The sequence below is a fragment of the Calonectris borealis genome, chromosome Z (genome assembly GCF_964195595.1).
Source record: "Calonectris borealis chromosome Z, bCalBor7.hap1.2, whole genome shotgun sequence".
Taxonomy (NCBI): Eukaryota; Metazoa; Chordata; class Aves; order Procellariiformes; family Procellariidae; genus Calonectris; species Calonectris borealis.
Genome location: NC_134352.1, coordinates 74,824,176 through 74,839,546, shown reverse-complemented (window position 1 = coordinate 74,839,546; position 15,371 = coordinate 74,824,176). Strand labels below are relative to the sequence as shown.

Here is a 15,371-nt window from a genome sequence, read left to right as displayed (position 1 = left end):
CGAGCCCCTCACCGGGGCGGGAACAAGCAACAACTGCACGCGTCCCCTTTAAACACCTCCCCCCGCCCCTCCCACGTGGTGCAGGGCAGGGGCGGGGATTCCGCCGTGCGTCACTTCCGTTTCTCTCGTGGTGCGGAGGAGCCGCGCGGAGTAAGACGTGAGTGTTGGGGTCCCCCCCTCGCACCCCGTCGGGGCCGCCGCCATTTTTTCCGTCCCTCGCCCCCGTCGCCGACTGCCGAGGCCTCGGACCCTCCCAGCCGGCGTGGGGGAAGCGCGCTGGCCCTCGCCGTGTGGCGAGGCTTCCCCTTTTCCTCGAATGCCCGCTGTGCCCTGCGGGAGGGATGCCCCGCTGTGGAGCGGGCCTGGGGCGGGAGGAGGAGGCGCTGTTGAGGAGAAGCTGCCATGTTGGGGGGGCAAAGAGGATTTGACTGAGGGAGAAAATGGCGGCGGGGAACCGCCCGGCTCCGTCCCCCCCGCGCCGGGATCCGACCCTGCCCGCTGGCGACCCCCGACCCTTTTTTTTTTGTCCTGCCTTTTCTCTTCGCCGCCGCCGGTGACCTGCAGCCCGCTTGCTGCCACTCTGCCCCGGGAGGACCAGGGCGTCCTTGCCCGCGCCCCCCTATTCGGACCCTCGCTCCTTTCCCCTGGGGGGCAACACGAGCCGTGGAAAAGAGGAATAGGGGAGGAAAATGGCGGCTGGGATCCGCCTACCTGGTGTTCCTAGCTCGTCCTGGCTTGTCTTTCTCCTCTCTCTCTTCCTCGTCCTCGTCTGGCCCGTCTCATTCCGCCCTCGCTCTCACCGGTGCTTCGGTGTCTCCTCACGGTCTGCCTGCCAGCCAGCCTCTCCCGAGGGGCACCTACCACCCCCCATTTCTTTTCCCTCTAGTTTCCGCCCCTACCTTCCTCCATATTGTCACTCCTTCCTCCTGATGCGGACCCTGGGGTTATCCCCTGCTGGTGCCCGCGCCCCCCGCGTATGGGTCTTTTCTTGTGCGGCTCCCCGATTTCATGTCATCGCTGTGCTTATTTTCACATTGTCCCATTCCAGCTCTCCTCTGCCTCCATCCTGCAGCGTGGCTTATGTGTGCTTCCTCATATCCTGTTTCATTTTCAGTGCTACAGCTTCCATTGCTGCGCTCCAAGCTGTTACGACAGAACTTACCCTACTTTAGAACCACGTTGATCCGTTAGCATTATTCAGACTCCGTTTTTTCATTTGCATATGTTTTTTTCACTGCCGGTTTAAAAACACCGCTATTCCTTTTTCTTTCCTGAGATATGCTTGTTTAATCTTTTCTTAGTCTTTTCTAGCTGTAGTTTGTTTTATACAGTTTCTCTTTGGGATGCTTATTTTTATCCTGAAAGAACAAATGAGCTATTTATTTGTTACAAAGAGTTTCTAGTAGCAGGCAAGATATGCAACTGCTATATCTAACCACATGTTTGCATACTAGAGAGATACAGAAGCACACCTGGCAGCGTGCATTCAAGGGAAGTCAGCTTGTCTGGCAAATGAATAGACTAGTGACTGATGTGTTGAAGCTGCAGTGGAAATATTAAATGTGATACTGTAGTTCATTGTAACTGACGTGTTTTTCTGACTTTTGTGTTATTTGTGGGAACTTTAGCTTCATGTATGACGATTATGCAGCATGTTGCTTGCAAATCCAACTGGGCAAAATGCCCATGTAAGAGTATAGATAATGCTAGGGCCTTAATAGTTTATATTTGTGAATGTAGTACAAAGAATTCAACTGGAGGACAGTATTGTATTGTATTTTTTACGTTATAGTTTCTGCCATATCTGGTGAAAAATTGTCCCTTTGTAAACAGTTTAGAAACTAAAACACTGCATTTAATGCAGTTGCAGCAAAAAGGGGAAGAGATATAAGAGGGAAGAGTGTTTGAGAATGCATCTACAATGTGTATTAAAGCTTATATGAAAAGGCAGGAAAGCCTTCAGGAAGGTTTTGAATAAAATGAACCTTTGCAAACAGGTTTGAAGATGGCTTTCCAGCTGTAATGGGACGTATTCCTTGTATAGTATTCTCACGTTACTTTTCTCCTCCTAGAATGCCTAAGTCGAAGGAACTTGTGTCTTCAAGCTCATCTGCCAGTGATTCAGATAGTGAAGTTGACAAAAAGGTGAACATTATATGCAGTTTATTACTACTGTATTAACTCTTATGTTTCAGGCTGGGGTTAAGGAATCAGGTGAGCATTATGTCACAATGTGCATGTCATTCCCTATGATTTAGCAGACACCCCAAAACACCCTACCCTGTCTCTCCCACCAGCTACAACAACAATAAAAAAAACATATCCCAAGATTAGGGTTTGGGTGGATAGAACGCTTTTTGTCTTGCAATATACTTTTTTCCTCTAAGTTGCATTTTGCTCTCTTCAGGGTTGTCCATATGAGATATCTAACCGCAAGCTTCCTGGAATTGTTTGCTGCAGAAGTGATAGAAAGCTTCTGTGTAAGCTGCCCCTGGTGGCAAGAATTTGGACTAATTTTGGGGGCAAACACTGCCCGCCTCCCATTTTCATATCTGGATTATTTGTCCACAACAAAAACCTCCACTTGCCCTGTCCTCTGTGTGCCACTTGCTTATCTTGTTTGCGTGTTCTTTTTCTCTGTTTCAGATTCTTATATTTACTGTAATACCATCTGCTAGTTTCTCACTTAAAAGCTGAACCAACCTGAGTGTCTTTTAGTTGATTATTTTTAACATGTTGACTGTTTTAAATGTATAAATTGAGTGTTCCCATTTATTTTTAATAGTTATTTAATTTATAAGTCTGTATAGATATACCAGTCATTACGAACAAAACCAAAAAAACCCAGTGAATTTATCTTTTTAAGAAATGCTACATTGTAACACAGACATCAAGTCTTTTAATGTAGTATGTGAAGAGACTCGGTCTGCTTTACTGAATTGGTTCAAACGTGACTTGGTTGCACTTCGCAAGTTAGGCGTTCTGTCAGACCTTAATAGAGAAAAACAGGTTATTTTTTCGATAGAGAGCTGTATTCCTGAAAAGATATAGCATAACAGTCTGCTTTAGTGGGCAGTAAAGTGTTGTGGTTTTTTTTCCTATTATAACCTCCCATATTTTTTTGAACTCTTTGTCTTTAAAAGAGGTTATCCACAATATGATTCTAGCAGGTGAGACTAATTTTTGGTATCTTTGTATTATTCTTTTTTTGGGGCGGGCATGGTTATTATGTAACCATGAGTAGAAATAGTACCTTTGTAGCATCTGCGGGTAATCTGATTTGCAGAAGATACTGTTTGAATGTTTTAAAAACATGTTAAATTTATCATGCTATGGACAGAGATTGGACGCTGATTTAAAAAAAAAATTACTTTGATGGAGGTGATTTCCAATCCTTTCTTCATTATCTCATCTAGGTTTTTTTGTGTTTTTTTTTAAGAAGAGTTGTAAACTGTCCTGCATTTTTTGTTGCACTCAGTGGAAAGGAAGTTGAAACTTTCCATCAGAAAACTACTGAACCGACAGTATTACTGTGCAGAAAGAGTAGGATTCTCTTTGAAGCCAAAGTATTATGGTAAACTTCACTGGGAACAGAATTAGGCTCATTTGAAGATTTTTTTTTTTTAATTCCGGTCTAAATGTACGGTATTGGATTCCTGCCTTCACAGAAAGAAGGTGATAATGTGCATTGCATAATAGTAGTTTGTGACCTAATGGAAACTTTTCTCTAACTTGTAGAATGAGTTGTGGTTCATGCTGTTCTCTTTTTATTCTTGCTCCAAGGCAAAGCGGAAAAAGCAAGCAGCTCCAGAAAAGCCTGTGAAGAAACAAAAGACTGGTGAAAGTTCAAAAGGTGCAGCTTCTTCTAAGCAAAGCAGTAACAGAGACGAGAATATGTTTCAGGTAAAATTGATGACTCTTAGAGCTTGGTTAAGGTAACATGTTACGTCGTATTCAGTATAAATTTTATGAGGTGATCTGAGTATCTTGACAGCATAGTGCTGGGTCTCCTGAAGCCTTGGCCAAAGGGGATTACGATGCTAGCATGCAGATGAGATGCTCAGAAAAAGCGTTGTCAGTTTTCAGCAGAGTAAAGGAATCTGAGTTGTAGCAATTGATCTGACCCGCATGTCTTTGCCCATGGTAACTCTGGGTAGTCATTTTGTCAGTGAATACAGCACTTACCATGAGTATACTGTAAGTATTAGATCAGGACTGTCTACATGGAAATCTTTTTTAGTCAGGGCTCTTGAAAGAAAGATACTTGGAAACCAAAGTATGGACTCTTCATTCCTATTTAACTAGGTCAAGGGCAACGTCGCTCCTATATTATGAGACAGCGCCTTGGAATAAGTTTTGCTTCTTCCTTTGTTTCATGATGTAGGTTTTTCTCACTGAACATCCAGAAAGATGATAATTTTTGACATTGTCCTTGTTTTTAAGGTGGGATGAATGTACATTTTTCAGTAGCAAGACGCATTTGTGAATGGGTATTGCAGTTCCTGGGGTTAGCTGAGGTAGTAGCAGTGTGTGCTGCAAGCTGTGTAGCTCAGAATTACCTGTTTTAGAGGTGTGGATCAAGACTTATTAAATGTCTCTGACTAGCTGGCTGGAAAGGAACTTAAATTCTTAGAGACTTTGATTCTTAAGTTTGCAAAAGGGTATGGGAGAGGTGCCTAATAAGATGACCCCAACACTGAGTAAGGCAAAAGAAATGGTTTTGGGCTGTAGCTGTGCAAAGTAATATGGGGAAAAAATTTCTAGAGAGAAGACCTGCTTAACTGATACTGTAATACAGGGCAGTTATTTTTAATGTATCACTTCTCACTTTTCTCTTCATGTATAGTTGGGAGGGAGAGCTTCAGTTGAAGGCAATGCCTGGACTTTCTCCATTGAAGGAAGAATATAATATTTTTAGTTCTGCTGGGGCATGCTTTGAACCATGTAGGAAGAATGAGATAGTGTCTTGTACACCTTTTGAGGTGAACTGCAGTTAGAACTCAAAAAACCTATGTATAAGCTTTATGCTATGGTTGTAATAAGTTCAGAAATTCCAGCCTTGGAGAAACCTGTTAAAATTTTTAATGCTCCTCTGATGCAAAAAACCCCGAACCCTTTCAAATAAAAGCAAAAGTATTTGCGTGCTCTGATTTCTTTCAACCTTTTTGACCTAAGATAATAAAAAGTTACTAAAAACAGACAGTAGAGGACTCCTATTAGTCTGATAAGAACAGGATTCTTCCAGTGTTGAATATAATACAGAACAAATATTTGAATATCACCTTGACCTAAAACATCAGTCTTAGTCTCTGCCTGCCTTTTAGTTAATCAAAAACAAAATTTTTTTTAGATTGCTTATTTGTTATGTGAGGCATTGTGAGTTTTTTCATGCTACATCAGCTTAGGTGCGTTAACGAGGATGCAACTGTTTCAGTGTAGAAATAGCACGGTGGGTCTGAGGATACTTCCCCGCTCTCTGCCTTTTCCAGGAGAGCGTGCTAGAAGATCTAGTTGCGTGTTAATTTTTTAGGTATGGTTTTGTTTTTTCTAGGACTATTAGTAATACTAGAAACTCTCCTTTCTGCTTTACCATGGCAGTAAAATGATCTCTGATGTGCAGGTGACTTTGCAGTATAACTTACATGCGTGGCTTCAGTTGGTGGAAATCAGGCTGTAAAACCTGATTCATAGGATAGTCAGAAATTCTGTGGTGTCTGTATTGTGTGTGGGAGTGGCAGCAAAGGGTATGAAACTTAGAGGCTTGTTCTACACCTTCAGGCTGTGTTCTTAAGGTATACAGCTTCCCTTAATACAGAGATCATTGTGACGTTTTATTATTTTTGTTTGAGACTGACATTCGTGTAATGGTATTCTTGAAACTAATTGTGAAGAATAGTATAAATGTAAGTAGAAGGGAATTAATTCAGTGTAAGAGACAAATGTATTTTATTTATTTCCATGTCTTGGCCTTTTTAGGTTTTATGGGTAGCCTAGTATGCTTTGGAATTTGTTAAAGGATTTGGGTGCAGTTGGGGTGCGGAAATTTATCTTACTCCCATTTGTGATGTATTACTAGAGGCCCTAAGGACAAGCATTATTCATGTTAATGTGGAAGGGTTAGTGTTGATACATTAGATTCCTGTCTATGGCTTCAAGCCAATGTGAGCTCTGCATCCTGTGCTTTGGTTAGTTTGACAAATCCTGTCATCTACCTATGCCTGATTTGGATAAGGTTTGCTAATGCTGTCAGGGTGCAGTATTAGTGACTACCCAGAGTGGAACCACATCGCATGATCAGGCGATTTCACTGAAATTGTTACTTCAAAAGTAGTCAGTCTGTGTGTTGTACCGCACCTCCCCCCCTTTTTTTTTTTTTTAAAGTTTGGGTCATATTTGCTTTTTGACTTGTGAGAAATAAGTTCTTTGGTTTCCCAGTGTAATGTCTTTATCTATCATAGGCTCCTGAAAGTAGATAAATATAAAAGGTTATGATGCTCCGGAAAGGTGATTGGTTTAGCACATTAATTCTGAAACTTGGGTGGTCACCGATGCATTTCACAATCAGTTTGCTGTGCTGCAGATCTCACTGTTTACAGAACTCTTCATTGTGCTTCTTCTAATGGTATACATAATAGTTATCAGCTAAGAAGGAAGGATGCTTTTTTGCTGTTTCTGCTTCCGCAGTGTGTGTACAGTTTAATCAAGGCAAACTGGAAATAGGAGGAAAAATGGTGAAAAAGGTGGTTGCTGAAACTCATACAGGAAGTCAGCTGTGAAAGGAACCAAGACACAGCTCAGTGCATTTTATTCTAAGAAATGGAAACCTGGAAATAATGCTTTTAATGTCTTCTGATTTAGGTAATTCAATAGAATAGTATAATCTAAGGAGCTGTAATATTTAATAAAAAGCATATGAACTTGTCTGTGAAGGTTGAACTGCAGTAACTACACTGCTATAAATCAATACAACCCTTGGAACACTACTGTGGTTACAGAGATACAAAGATGTCTTAGATCAGCAAAATTATTCTAGGACTATCGGCTGCTGTGTGAAAAAAGAATTGTTCAGAAATGAATCTGTGCCAGAATTGCGGGTAACTGAGCATCAAGAAACATCAATTTAGTTAAATCTAGATTTTGGTTGAGGTTATAAACCTTAGATGTTAATTGAAACTGTACTTTAAAAACCTATTTAAAGCTTTTACCAGTGGCAGCTTTTGCATAGAGTTCAACTAAAGATTCAAAACTTCATGTGAACATTCGGCTGAAATCTAGACGGTGATGTAAAACCTAACTTCATGTCAGCATTTTCATACAGAAGTGTTTCCATTTAAGGTAGACTTACTGATTAAGTGAATGTGAACTTTGCATTATTCGCCTTACTGTATTTGAATTAAGACATACAGTCTTATCCTTAAAACTCAAATCCTAAACTCTCTTACTGTATTTGCAGCTGTAATCTGCTATATTGTATCAGATTTTATTTCTTAGAGCAAATCTGGAATTACTTGGCAATGCACTAATATTCTTTGATAGCCCTGGGGAAAAAAGGTGTTGTGGAGTATTACTGCTTGAAGCTGTTCTTAGAGGTGACCTCAAAAATCACTGGAGTGTTGAAGGGTAAACCCAAGAAATATTGTTCATGTAGGCTATTTGGGATATTCTTTGCCAGCAGTGCTGACGGACCTGGGTAGCAAGTTTGGTCTGAAAGAACTAAGCTACCATGACATCATACCTTATTTTCGGATGTTAACTTTGTAGTACTGTGAAAGTATTTAATAAGTCAATCAAAAGTACTATCTTATAAACTGTAATGTCTTGTTCATTTTAAAGGATGCTTTGAAGTAGGAAAACTGCTTCAGGCTTACAGTATCTAAAGATGTCTTAATTGTTTTAAAATTAATTTTAGAGTTAATTTAGCATGATCTGCATAAAAAGAAAAATTAAGTAAACATAAAGCATTCTTGATTATATCTATTTTGTGAAATAACAGCTTGTGACTTAAACATCTGTGGATGATTTTAGTTGATTGGAAAGTTGTTCAACCTTTCTGGTCAGACTTAATGCTAGTAAGATCTGTCTGGGCCCTTGTTAAATTGTATCAAAATGCAAGATGCATAAACTAAGGAAGTTGAAAACTAAAGTTAATGTTTTATCAGGAAGGAATATTCTATTTTAAAATTGTTTGCTTCAGAATGTGTTCTTTCTTCAAAAAGTGCATCCAGAAGGTGCATACAGAATTCTAAGAATTTCTTACATGAATTGTACTTGATTGTGGTTTTATCATCTAAGATTCTCAAATTCACGTTATACTTTGAATTTATGTGAACAAAAAGTTTTTATCAAATTTGGAAAGATCTTTGTATAGTGTAATGCGTAGTTGTCAGCGTGACTCCTTCCCTTCCCCCACGCTCCCCCCAACCCCCCCCAAAAAAGCACCCTCATAATTCATTTAAGCCACTGTGGTGCAGAAATTATGGAATACTAAAATAATTTCGTTCTATGTTACATGCTGGTAAACTTAAAGGATTTAAATGTTTTTTTTAAACACCTGGTACAGTGAGGTAGTCTTTTAACCACAGTTCCAATGAAGTGCCATGACGACTTGGGAGCTGGCATGGGAGCAGCATAGTTGGTGGCTAACTTTCATTTCCGTCTGTATTTACTGTATTTAAAAAAAGAAAAAAACCCCACAATTTCTAGAGGTTTTTTATCTCATGTGAATATCTGCTTTCTGTACATACGGAATGGACTAAAATTTAGATTTGGGAGTAGAGCTCCCTCCTTCCCTGTTTGTTTACAACTACTGCAAACCAAGATGGTTATAACAGAGGCAAAATTTTATTTCAGAAAACAGTAAATTAGTGGCTGTTGTAAGAAGTAAGCATGTTAAGAGTTATAGGTATTTTTATTCTAGGAGAGCTACTTCTGCATTGAGCATTGAATGCTCAACTCATTTTAAGTCGTTCATCCATTTATATTGTCATTACTTATTAGCCTACTGACTACTCTGGATTAAGCTTTTGATCTAGTTGTTTCTCTGGTGTCTAAAATAAGCTGCAGTGTGCAATGTCACATGTCCGAGTCTGATACTGCTGGGAAAAGTGAATGCTGTAATATGTAAAATACCTAAAAGACCCTTATATGTGTTTTGGCAGATTGGCAAAATGAGGTATGTCAGTGTTCGTGACTTTAAAGGGAAAGTCTTAATTGATATTAGAGAATATTGGATGGATCAAGAAGGTGAAATGAAGCCTGGCAGAAAAGGTATTGTTCTGCTTCATGTTATTTTGCATTTAAAATGTTGTCTGCAGTTTGCTGGAGAACTTTGCGTATCATATTGTTATTCTTCAGTGCTACATTATATTTTTAGAGTAATATTTTTAGTTTTTTATAATTTATATTTTAACAAATAATTAGTTTTATCTGTATCTTGTATTTTGTATAAACAAAGTGGGTTCATTGGTCTGAGTCTGTTTTCCTAAATGGATCCTCCATGATTTATGGAAAACAAGGTATCAAATACAAGCAAATTTGGTATGGGAGTTATGAACATAGCCATACTTTTTTTTTTGCCCATACTGATTAACTTAATCAATGCAATTTCTTTCTTTTATTACAATTGGATTTCTTATTTCAAAATTCACTGAAAAGATTTAACTTACTCATTTGTGGTAAGATGTTAATTTCTTTAAAAGAATTATGTCCTTCAATTTCTGACAAATTTTGAGTTAAAATAATTAAAACATTTAATGTGACTAATTTTGGAAAAAATATGTCAAGATTTTAGTTGAGGTGAAAATACCTTAGATCTTCAAGTTTTGGTACTGTGCTTCTAATTTGCAGCACAGCATAAGGCATTGTACCTTTAATTGCTACTCCCATACCTGCTTTCCTGCCTCCACGGAATCATTTTCAGAACTTTGCTGCCAGCAAGATGAGGATGTGAGGGTAGTTGCAGCAGTAGTGCTTTGCTTAATGTCCTGTTGCTTCTGTTAGAAAAGCCTACTCTTAATTGGTTTTCATATTGTGCCAAGGAAAGAGGTAAGTATGAAACATTCTGCCCTGGAGATTGGAGGCATTTATCGTACAGTCAGCATAAGGTTTGCTACATTCTTTGCTACTTAACAAAAAAGATTGCTGTAACTTCTAAGGACTTTAACCTGCTGTGTTTTGAGGTGGAAATCAAAAGTATATGCAGTTTGAGTGGCAAACTACAATGAGATTTGATGGGTAGGCCAAGTGATAAAAATTACATGATGTAGACAGAAATGTTTATCAATGTGGCAAAAAGATTTGAATTTTATTAGGATGAAATTAATAATAATCTGATACAGTACGTGAATTTAATGTTCCGTTGACACAGGAGCCGCTTATCTAGCTATCCTAAAAAACAGTATAGGCAGTTGAAATTGTGGAATAAAAAAACAGAAAAAAAAAATCCAACAGTTTAAGTTACTGTGTCAGGTTGCTTCAGACAGCAGGTCTGACCTGTGTGCAGTTCATCTGGTGTGTGGTTCAGGGACATCTTGATGACATTTGGTCCCCTAATAATGGTTACCTAACTTTTCAAAAGAAACCTGCCCTCTAAAAACTGGTGGAAAAACTGCTTAGAGTAGCCCCATGCAGACTGCTCGCCGCTCAAAATTATGGTGGTGCTCTGGTAAGACAGTGATGGTAGAAGAAAAAAAAGGCGATGAGCCCCAAAAATGGAATTCAAAGTTTCACCTGTTTTCAGGTCCTGCTCCACCTACAGGGAGAAAGCAATGAAGGAAGCCTGGTCACTGAGGGGCGAGAGTGGGGGTAAATAGTAGAAGAGCCTGACTGTAGAGAGTATGAGAGGTAGGCCTGTGAGTCTGTACTTTAGCATAGAGTTGGCATAGAGGTTGTAGGGGAAGAATGAGGAGACTAAAGCACAAAGGAAACATGTGCCTGGACTTGAGCTTGAGGAAGTACAAATTTAGAACTGAGGAGGTGGGTTGTGGGGCACCGAATTATTACTGATTGAATGTCACTAGAAACTATAGTGAACTTGAAGTGAAAAAATAGCTTCCATGTTGGTTTGTGACTGCTAGGGAGTGGAATAGAGTCTCTCCAAAATAGTATGTGTTGTTATTGTTATTAACACTTACAGTATGTGTTATTTACAGTGCTTTTAGAAACAGGAGGAAAAAAACTTTAACAAGGCATACAAGTTGAGTCCACAGAGGTATGGCTTTTAGGAACCAACAGGAATATGAATGATTTCCAACATCTCACTTAGGGCTTTTGTGCTGCCTTCTATCAAGGCCAAGGCTTTATTTCCCTTCCTGTGTTTAGCGTAACACTTGTGAATGAATTTGTTACACTGTATTCATTTTCTTTGTAATTTGAACTTGTCCAGAGATAAGATGAAGTCTAAAGTTAAACTGAAGTTTTCCAAATGAGTAGTTTCACTTTGTAACTGAGGTGGTTGTTGAAGTAGCTCAAGCATTGATAGTTACAACGTAGACTTTCTGCATGAAACCAGCCTTGATAGTAATTGTGCAAGATCCTGCACCACAATTTTCTTTTTGTCTTAAGTGTTTATTTTTAATGCATTTCAGGTATTTCTTTAAATCCAGAACAGTGGAACCAGCTGAAGGAACAGATTTCTGATATTGATGATGCAGTAAGAAAACTGTAAAGACAGAGCCATACAGAAACTTTTATCATTTTAGTTGTTTTAAGCGGTCTTTTTACATTGGCTTTTGTTTTCTAAAATATTGTTTTCCAAGCTATTGTATATTTGGATTGCAAAACGATTTGTAAGATGAATACTTTTTTTATGTGCATTAAAAGTGTATTCTGAGTGAGGCTATTTGTGTATACTTTACTGAAAGGAAATGTGTTGCTTTCACTTCATGGTGTAAAATAAACAAATCAAATAGTATGTAAAGCATACTTGTTTATGGCCTTTTGATTGAAGGTGTTTACTGATAAGGCCACCTAATAGCTTTAGTCTTTGCTTTAGTTTCAGTTTAGTTAATACGAATTTGTTTTCTGAGGAGATGTCTTAAAATGTCTCCATTTAATTTTTTTTCTTTTATTTCATACTCTTTGGTATTGCCCTGACAGCTTTCTGCTTTAAGACTTGATACAAACAGTGAATACTTGGTAAAACACATTTTTGTAGATAATTTTAAATACTGTATTTGCTAATTTACCCTATTTATTCAGATGTAAACAGTCCTGAGTATATAGACTTTTTTGCATTACTTGCATGAAGTATAATGCTAAACAATAACACTTGAACACAAGCCACATGCTATTTCTTCCCATTTTTCTATAGGTTGCTTGACTTAGAAGATACAATAGGCCTTTTTTCTTGGACCCTAGATTTATGTGATGCATAAACTTTTACAGTAATAGACATATACCTCAGAGTAAGATAGTATTTAAAAGCTCCAAATGTGGTTTTTGGTTAGGTAACCTCTTCAAGCTTTGCATTAAATTCGTTCTTGAACATGTACTAACTAGTTATTCTATAGAAAAGAATAGTTGACCTGTCGTTATAGGGCTTTTGTTTGTTTGAGAGTATTGCGTAAACAATGATGCTTAAACTAGGCTGTAACACAGGTTAAACAGTCAAACAGGGTTAAAATTACTTCAGCCAAAATGTCTGGCTATCATGCTTCTGCCCTGTCCACACCGCCCAAACCACTTAACTTGGCTTGCTTTGTGTGGCTTACCTGTGCACAGCTGTTTTATCTCTTGTACAGAAGATACTTAGCGCTTAAGTGAAGCACTGGTGCATAGTGGATCGTGACTGCAGCGAACTTCGCTTGTCAGCCGTTGCACTATTCTGGTAAGAGAAGCTTCTGTCCAGTGGAAGCTCTGTTAGACTAGATGCTACCCCAGTTGAAGGGCTTCTTGGTAGTGTCACGAACAATGGAATGAAGAAGGGAGAATATGATGTTTGTGTAGAACTCGGAGAGATAAGGGGCACGCAAGTACGAAAGTTAACGGTGGAAGATCAAAGTTAGCTGACACATAATAACTACAGGGAAGAAATGTACGTTAGTGGAGTTGGAGCAGAGTTCATTTTCTGACTTAACTCAGTTAATTGAAGGAAGAAGATGAAACAACTTCATGAAAATTGACATTTCAAGACTATGTAGTGAATGTACAACTTAATTGGTTTGGCTGTAATTTTCCCATTTGATGTTAAGCTTAATGTATTTTTTAAATTTTGTATAGATAAACAGGATGTTTAATTTTGGAATATCTTAATATAATTGTTTATATTGCAGACATGCATGGAAGTGCCATACACAGACTGTTCCTGTGCTGCAGAGTCTTTAATTCATTATAAATAGGTATTGAAGAGTGAGGAAGGGTGACTTCATCAAATTAAATACATATTACTTAATTTAAATGTTATGTCAGATACCTCCACCGTCTTGTTAACCTGCCGATTGTTGACATATTACAAATAAAGTTAAAATCTGGTTTTGTATAGCTCAGGAAATCTGAGTTTTTGAGAACTTCTGAATAAAAGGGTGAAGAGATGTGTTGCGGTAGCAGATGCATTTTTGGGCACAACATTCTTTTTTGAGTGATTCTTAAAGGCATGTAGGGATATTTGGACCAAATAGAATAAATATGGAATATCTGCTAAAATTTCACAGATGAGTGAATGAAATAAATTGCTTCAGATCACTATTGACAGGTTCTAGGTGGTTTTTATTTGCGGTATGTATATATGATTTTTTTCCTTTAAGTTTGAAATTTTGCAACCAGGTTTCACCCATTTTACCTCAAAACTTTCATGTGGCTACTTTAAAGTGCATGATTACATTAGAGGGAACATTGTCCTCACTTGGATTACTGTGGGAGTAGGTCATTGACTGGCAGTTGTGTATCAAAGTAGAATATAATTGTATTCAGGAAGGTGGAGAATTGAATTCATTCAGTTGGGGGGAGTAAGTGAAAAAGTTTTAATACAGTGATTAGTTCTCTTGTGGAAACTGATGGTGGAGGTGTTCAAAGAAATCAGTATTTGTTAACCAAAAACTATTAGTTCCTCTTACAGATAACCCCCTTGCTGAATTTGTGGTGATAATTACTGGAGTTGTTTATCCTGTTTCACTTGATAAACTTGGGGCATCTTGATTTTGCTTAGCTTGTGTGTTTAAAAATAGTTTTCCATCTGCTAGTTACATTTCTGCCTGTAATAATGATAAAATATCATGTATTTTACCTGAGCCAATCTTAACATCTGCATGAATGTCCTACAAAAAAGGTAACTGAATAAACCAGTCAGTTTCACAAATGAACTCAAAATGGGATGAGTTGAATTGTGAGGGAATTCATTGCACCTCAAATGTGCTTGTTACTTGGTAAAAATTTGACACATTCAATGTTATTTTGAGATAAGTAGTTGGTGGTGATTTGTCATGTAATTGCCTACGGCTGTAGGTCTTCTAATTTGAGAAGAAAATTTTGATTTTTTTTTTTTTTTTTTTAATAAAGATTATTTTCTTGCAGACAAAATGGTAGTTAGGGTACATGTAGAAGTGTCCATGGAAGAAAATTGTGCGTGTATGAAAAGGCTGTGTAATATGAGATAAAAACACTGGTCCCTTTCCCACTGAAGTGGCAAAAGAAAGATGCATTTGATTCTTGATGTTTATGCAGGGCATGTTAGCAATATGTTTTATAAATTAAACCTTCTATGGAGTGTAGGAGGAAAAATGCATCAGAGTTAGAGCTGCCAAAGTACCATACGTGTGATAAATCAAACTGTCATGTACGATGTTGCTCTTACGTAGAGATGTTCATATTGAAATTAAACAAATGCAGTACTAAGTTTGATATTTCTGTTAAAGGAAATGCCCCAGTTACGTACTACTTATGTGATCTGTTAGCAAAAAAAGTTATGATTGTAATTCTGGTAACTCAAATGTCATGTTGTTAACCATGTGGAATGTTTCATGTTTTGCTCTGGTGAGATCTATTGCAGAGAGAGCAATATGAGCCCTCCAATTGTAATTACATTAATGTTCAAATAAAAAATAGTTAAATGGCATATGTGTAATAACAATTTGAACACTTGGAAATAAATGAAGACTTCTGTTGACATAGTGTTATTTTTAATAGAAATTTAGCTGCACTGAAACTTATTTTTTCTTAAACTATTATGGAAACTACTGTTTGTTTCTTGCAACTGTTGTAATTTGGAAATTTGAAAACTTAATCATCTTATACTTGGTCCATGTTTGTGGGTGGGGGATTGATTGTGTAGCCCGGAGGGATAGAGGTTTTTCACTATGATAGAAGAACAAGTGTCATGTAAATATGGAAGCAGCGGATATAAACACACTTTCACACATCACACAGAAGGAAAGTGC

At 38.1% G+C, this 15,371-nt stretch overlaps 1 protein-coding gene across 3 annotated transcripts; it reads left to right on the top strand.

The window, feature by feature from the left end:
- Nucleotides 1-61: 61 nt before the first annotated feature.
- SUB1 (SUB1 regulator of transcription) lies at nt 62-15,049 on the top strand. 3 transcript variants are annotated; one of them, XR_012670980.1, is made up of 6 exons: nt 62-157; nt 2,073-2,145; nt 3,784-3,903; nt 9,159-9,267; nt 10,739-10,842; nt 11,586-15,049. XR_012670980.1 is itself a non-coding variant. In XM_075137381.1 (5 exons), the coding sequence occupies exons 2-5, from the start codon at nt 2,074-2,076 to the stop codon at nt 11,663-11,665; spliced, it is 381 nt and encodes a 126-aa protein (XP_074993482.1). In that variant the 5' UTR covers nt 62-157; nt 2,073; the 3' UTR covers nt 11,666-15,049. The 3 variants fall into 3 exon arrangements, 2 of the variants coding, with proteins under 2 accessions (XP_074993482.1, XP_074993483.1); XM_075137381.1 differs by lacking the exon at nt 10,739-10,842; XM_075137382.1 differs by lacking the exons at nt 62-157; nt 10,739-10,842 and adding an exon at nt 642-1,186.
- The last annotated feature ends 322 nt before the right edge of the window (nt 15,050-15,371 follow it).

Bases quoted from the DNA above. Each gene is read 5' to 3' on its own strand.
- SUB1 (XM_075137381.1), top strand. From the start codon at position 2,074: ATGCCTAAGTCGAAGGAACTTGTGTCTTCAAGCTCATCTGCCAGTGAT. The intron at 2,146-3,783 runs GTGAACATTATA...TCTTGCTCCAAG, and splicing joins ATAGTGAAGTTGACAAAAAG to GCAAAGCGGAAAAAGCAAGC. The intron at 3,904-9,158 runs GTAAAATTGATG...GTGTTTTGGCAG, and splicing joins GAGACGAGAATATGTTTCAG to ATTGGCAAAATGAGGTATGT.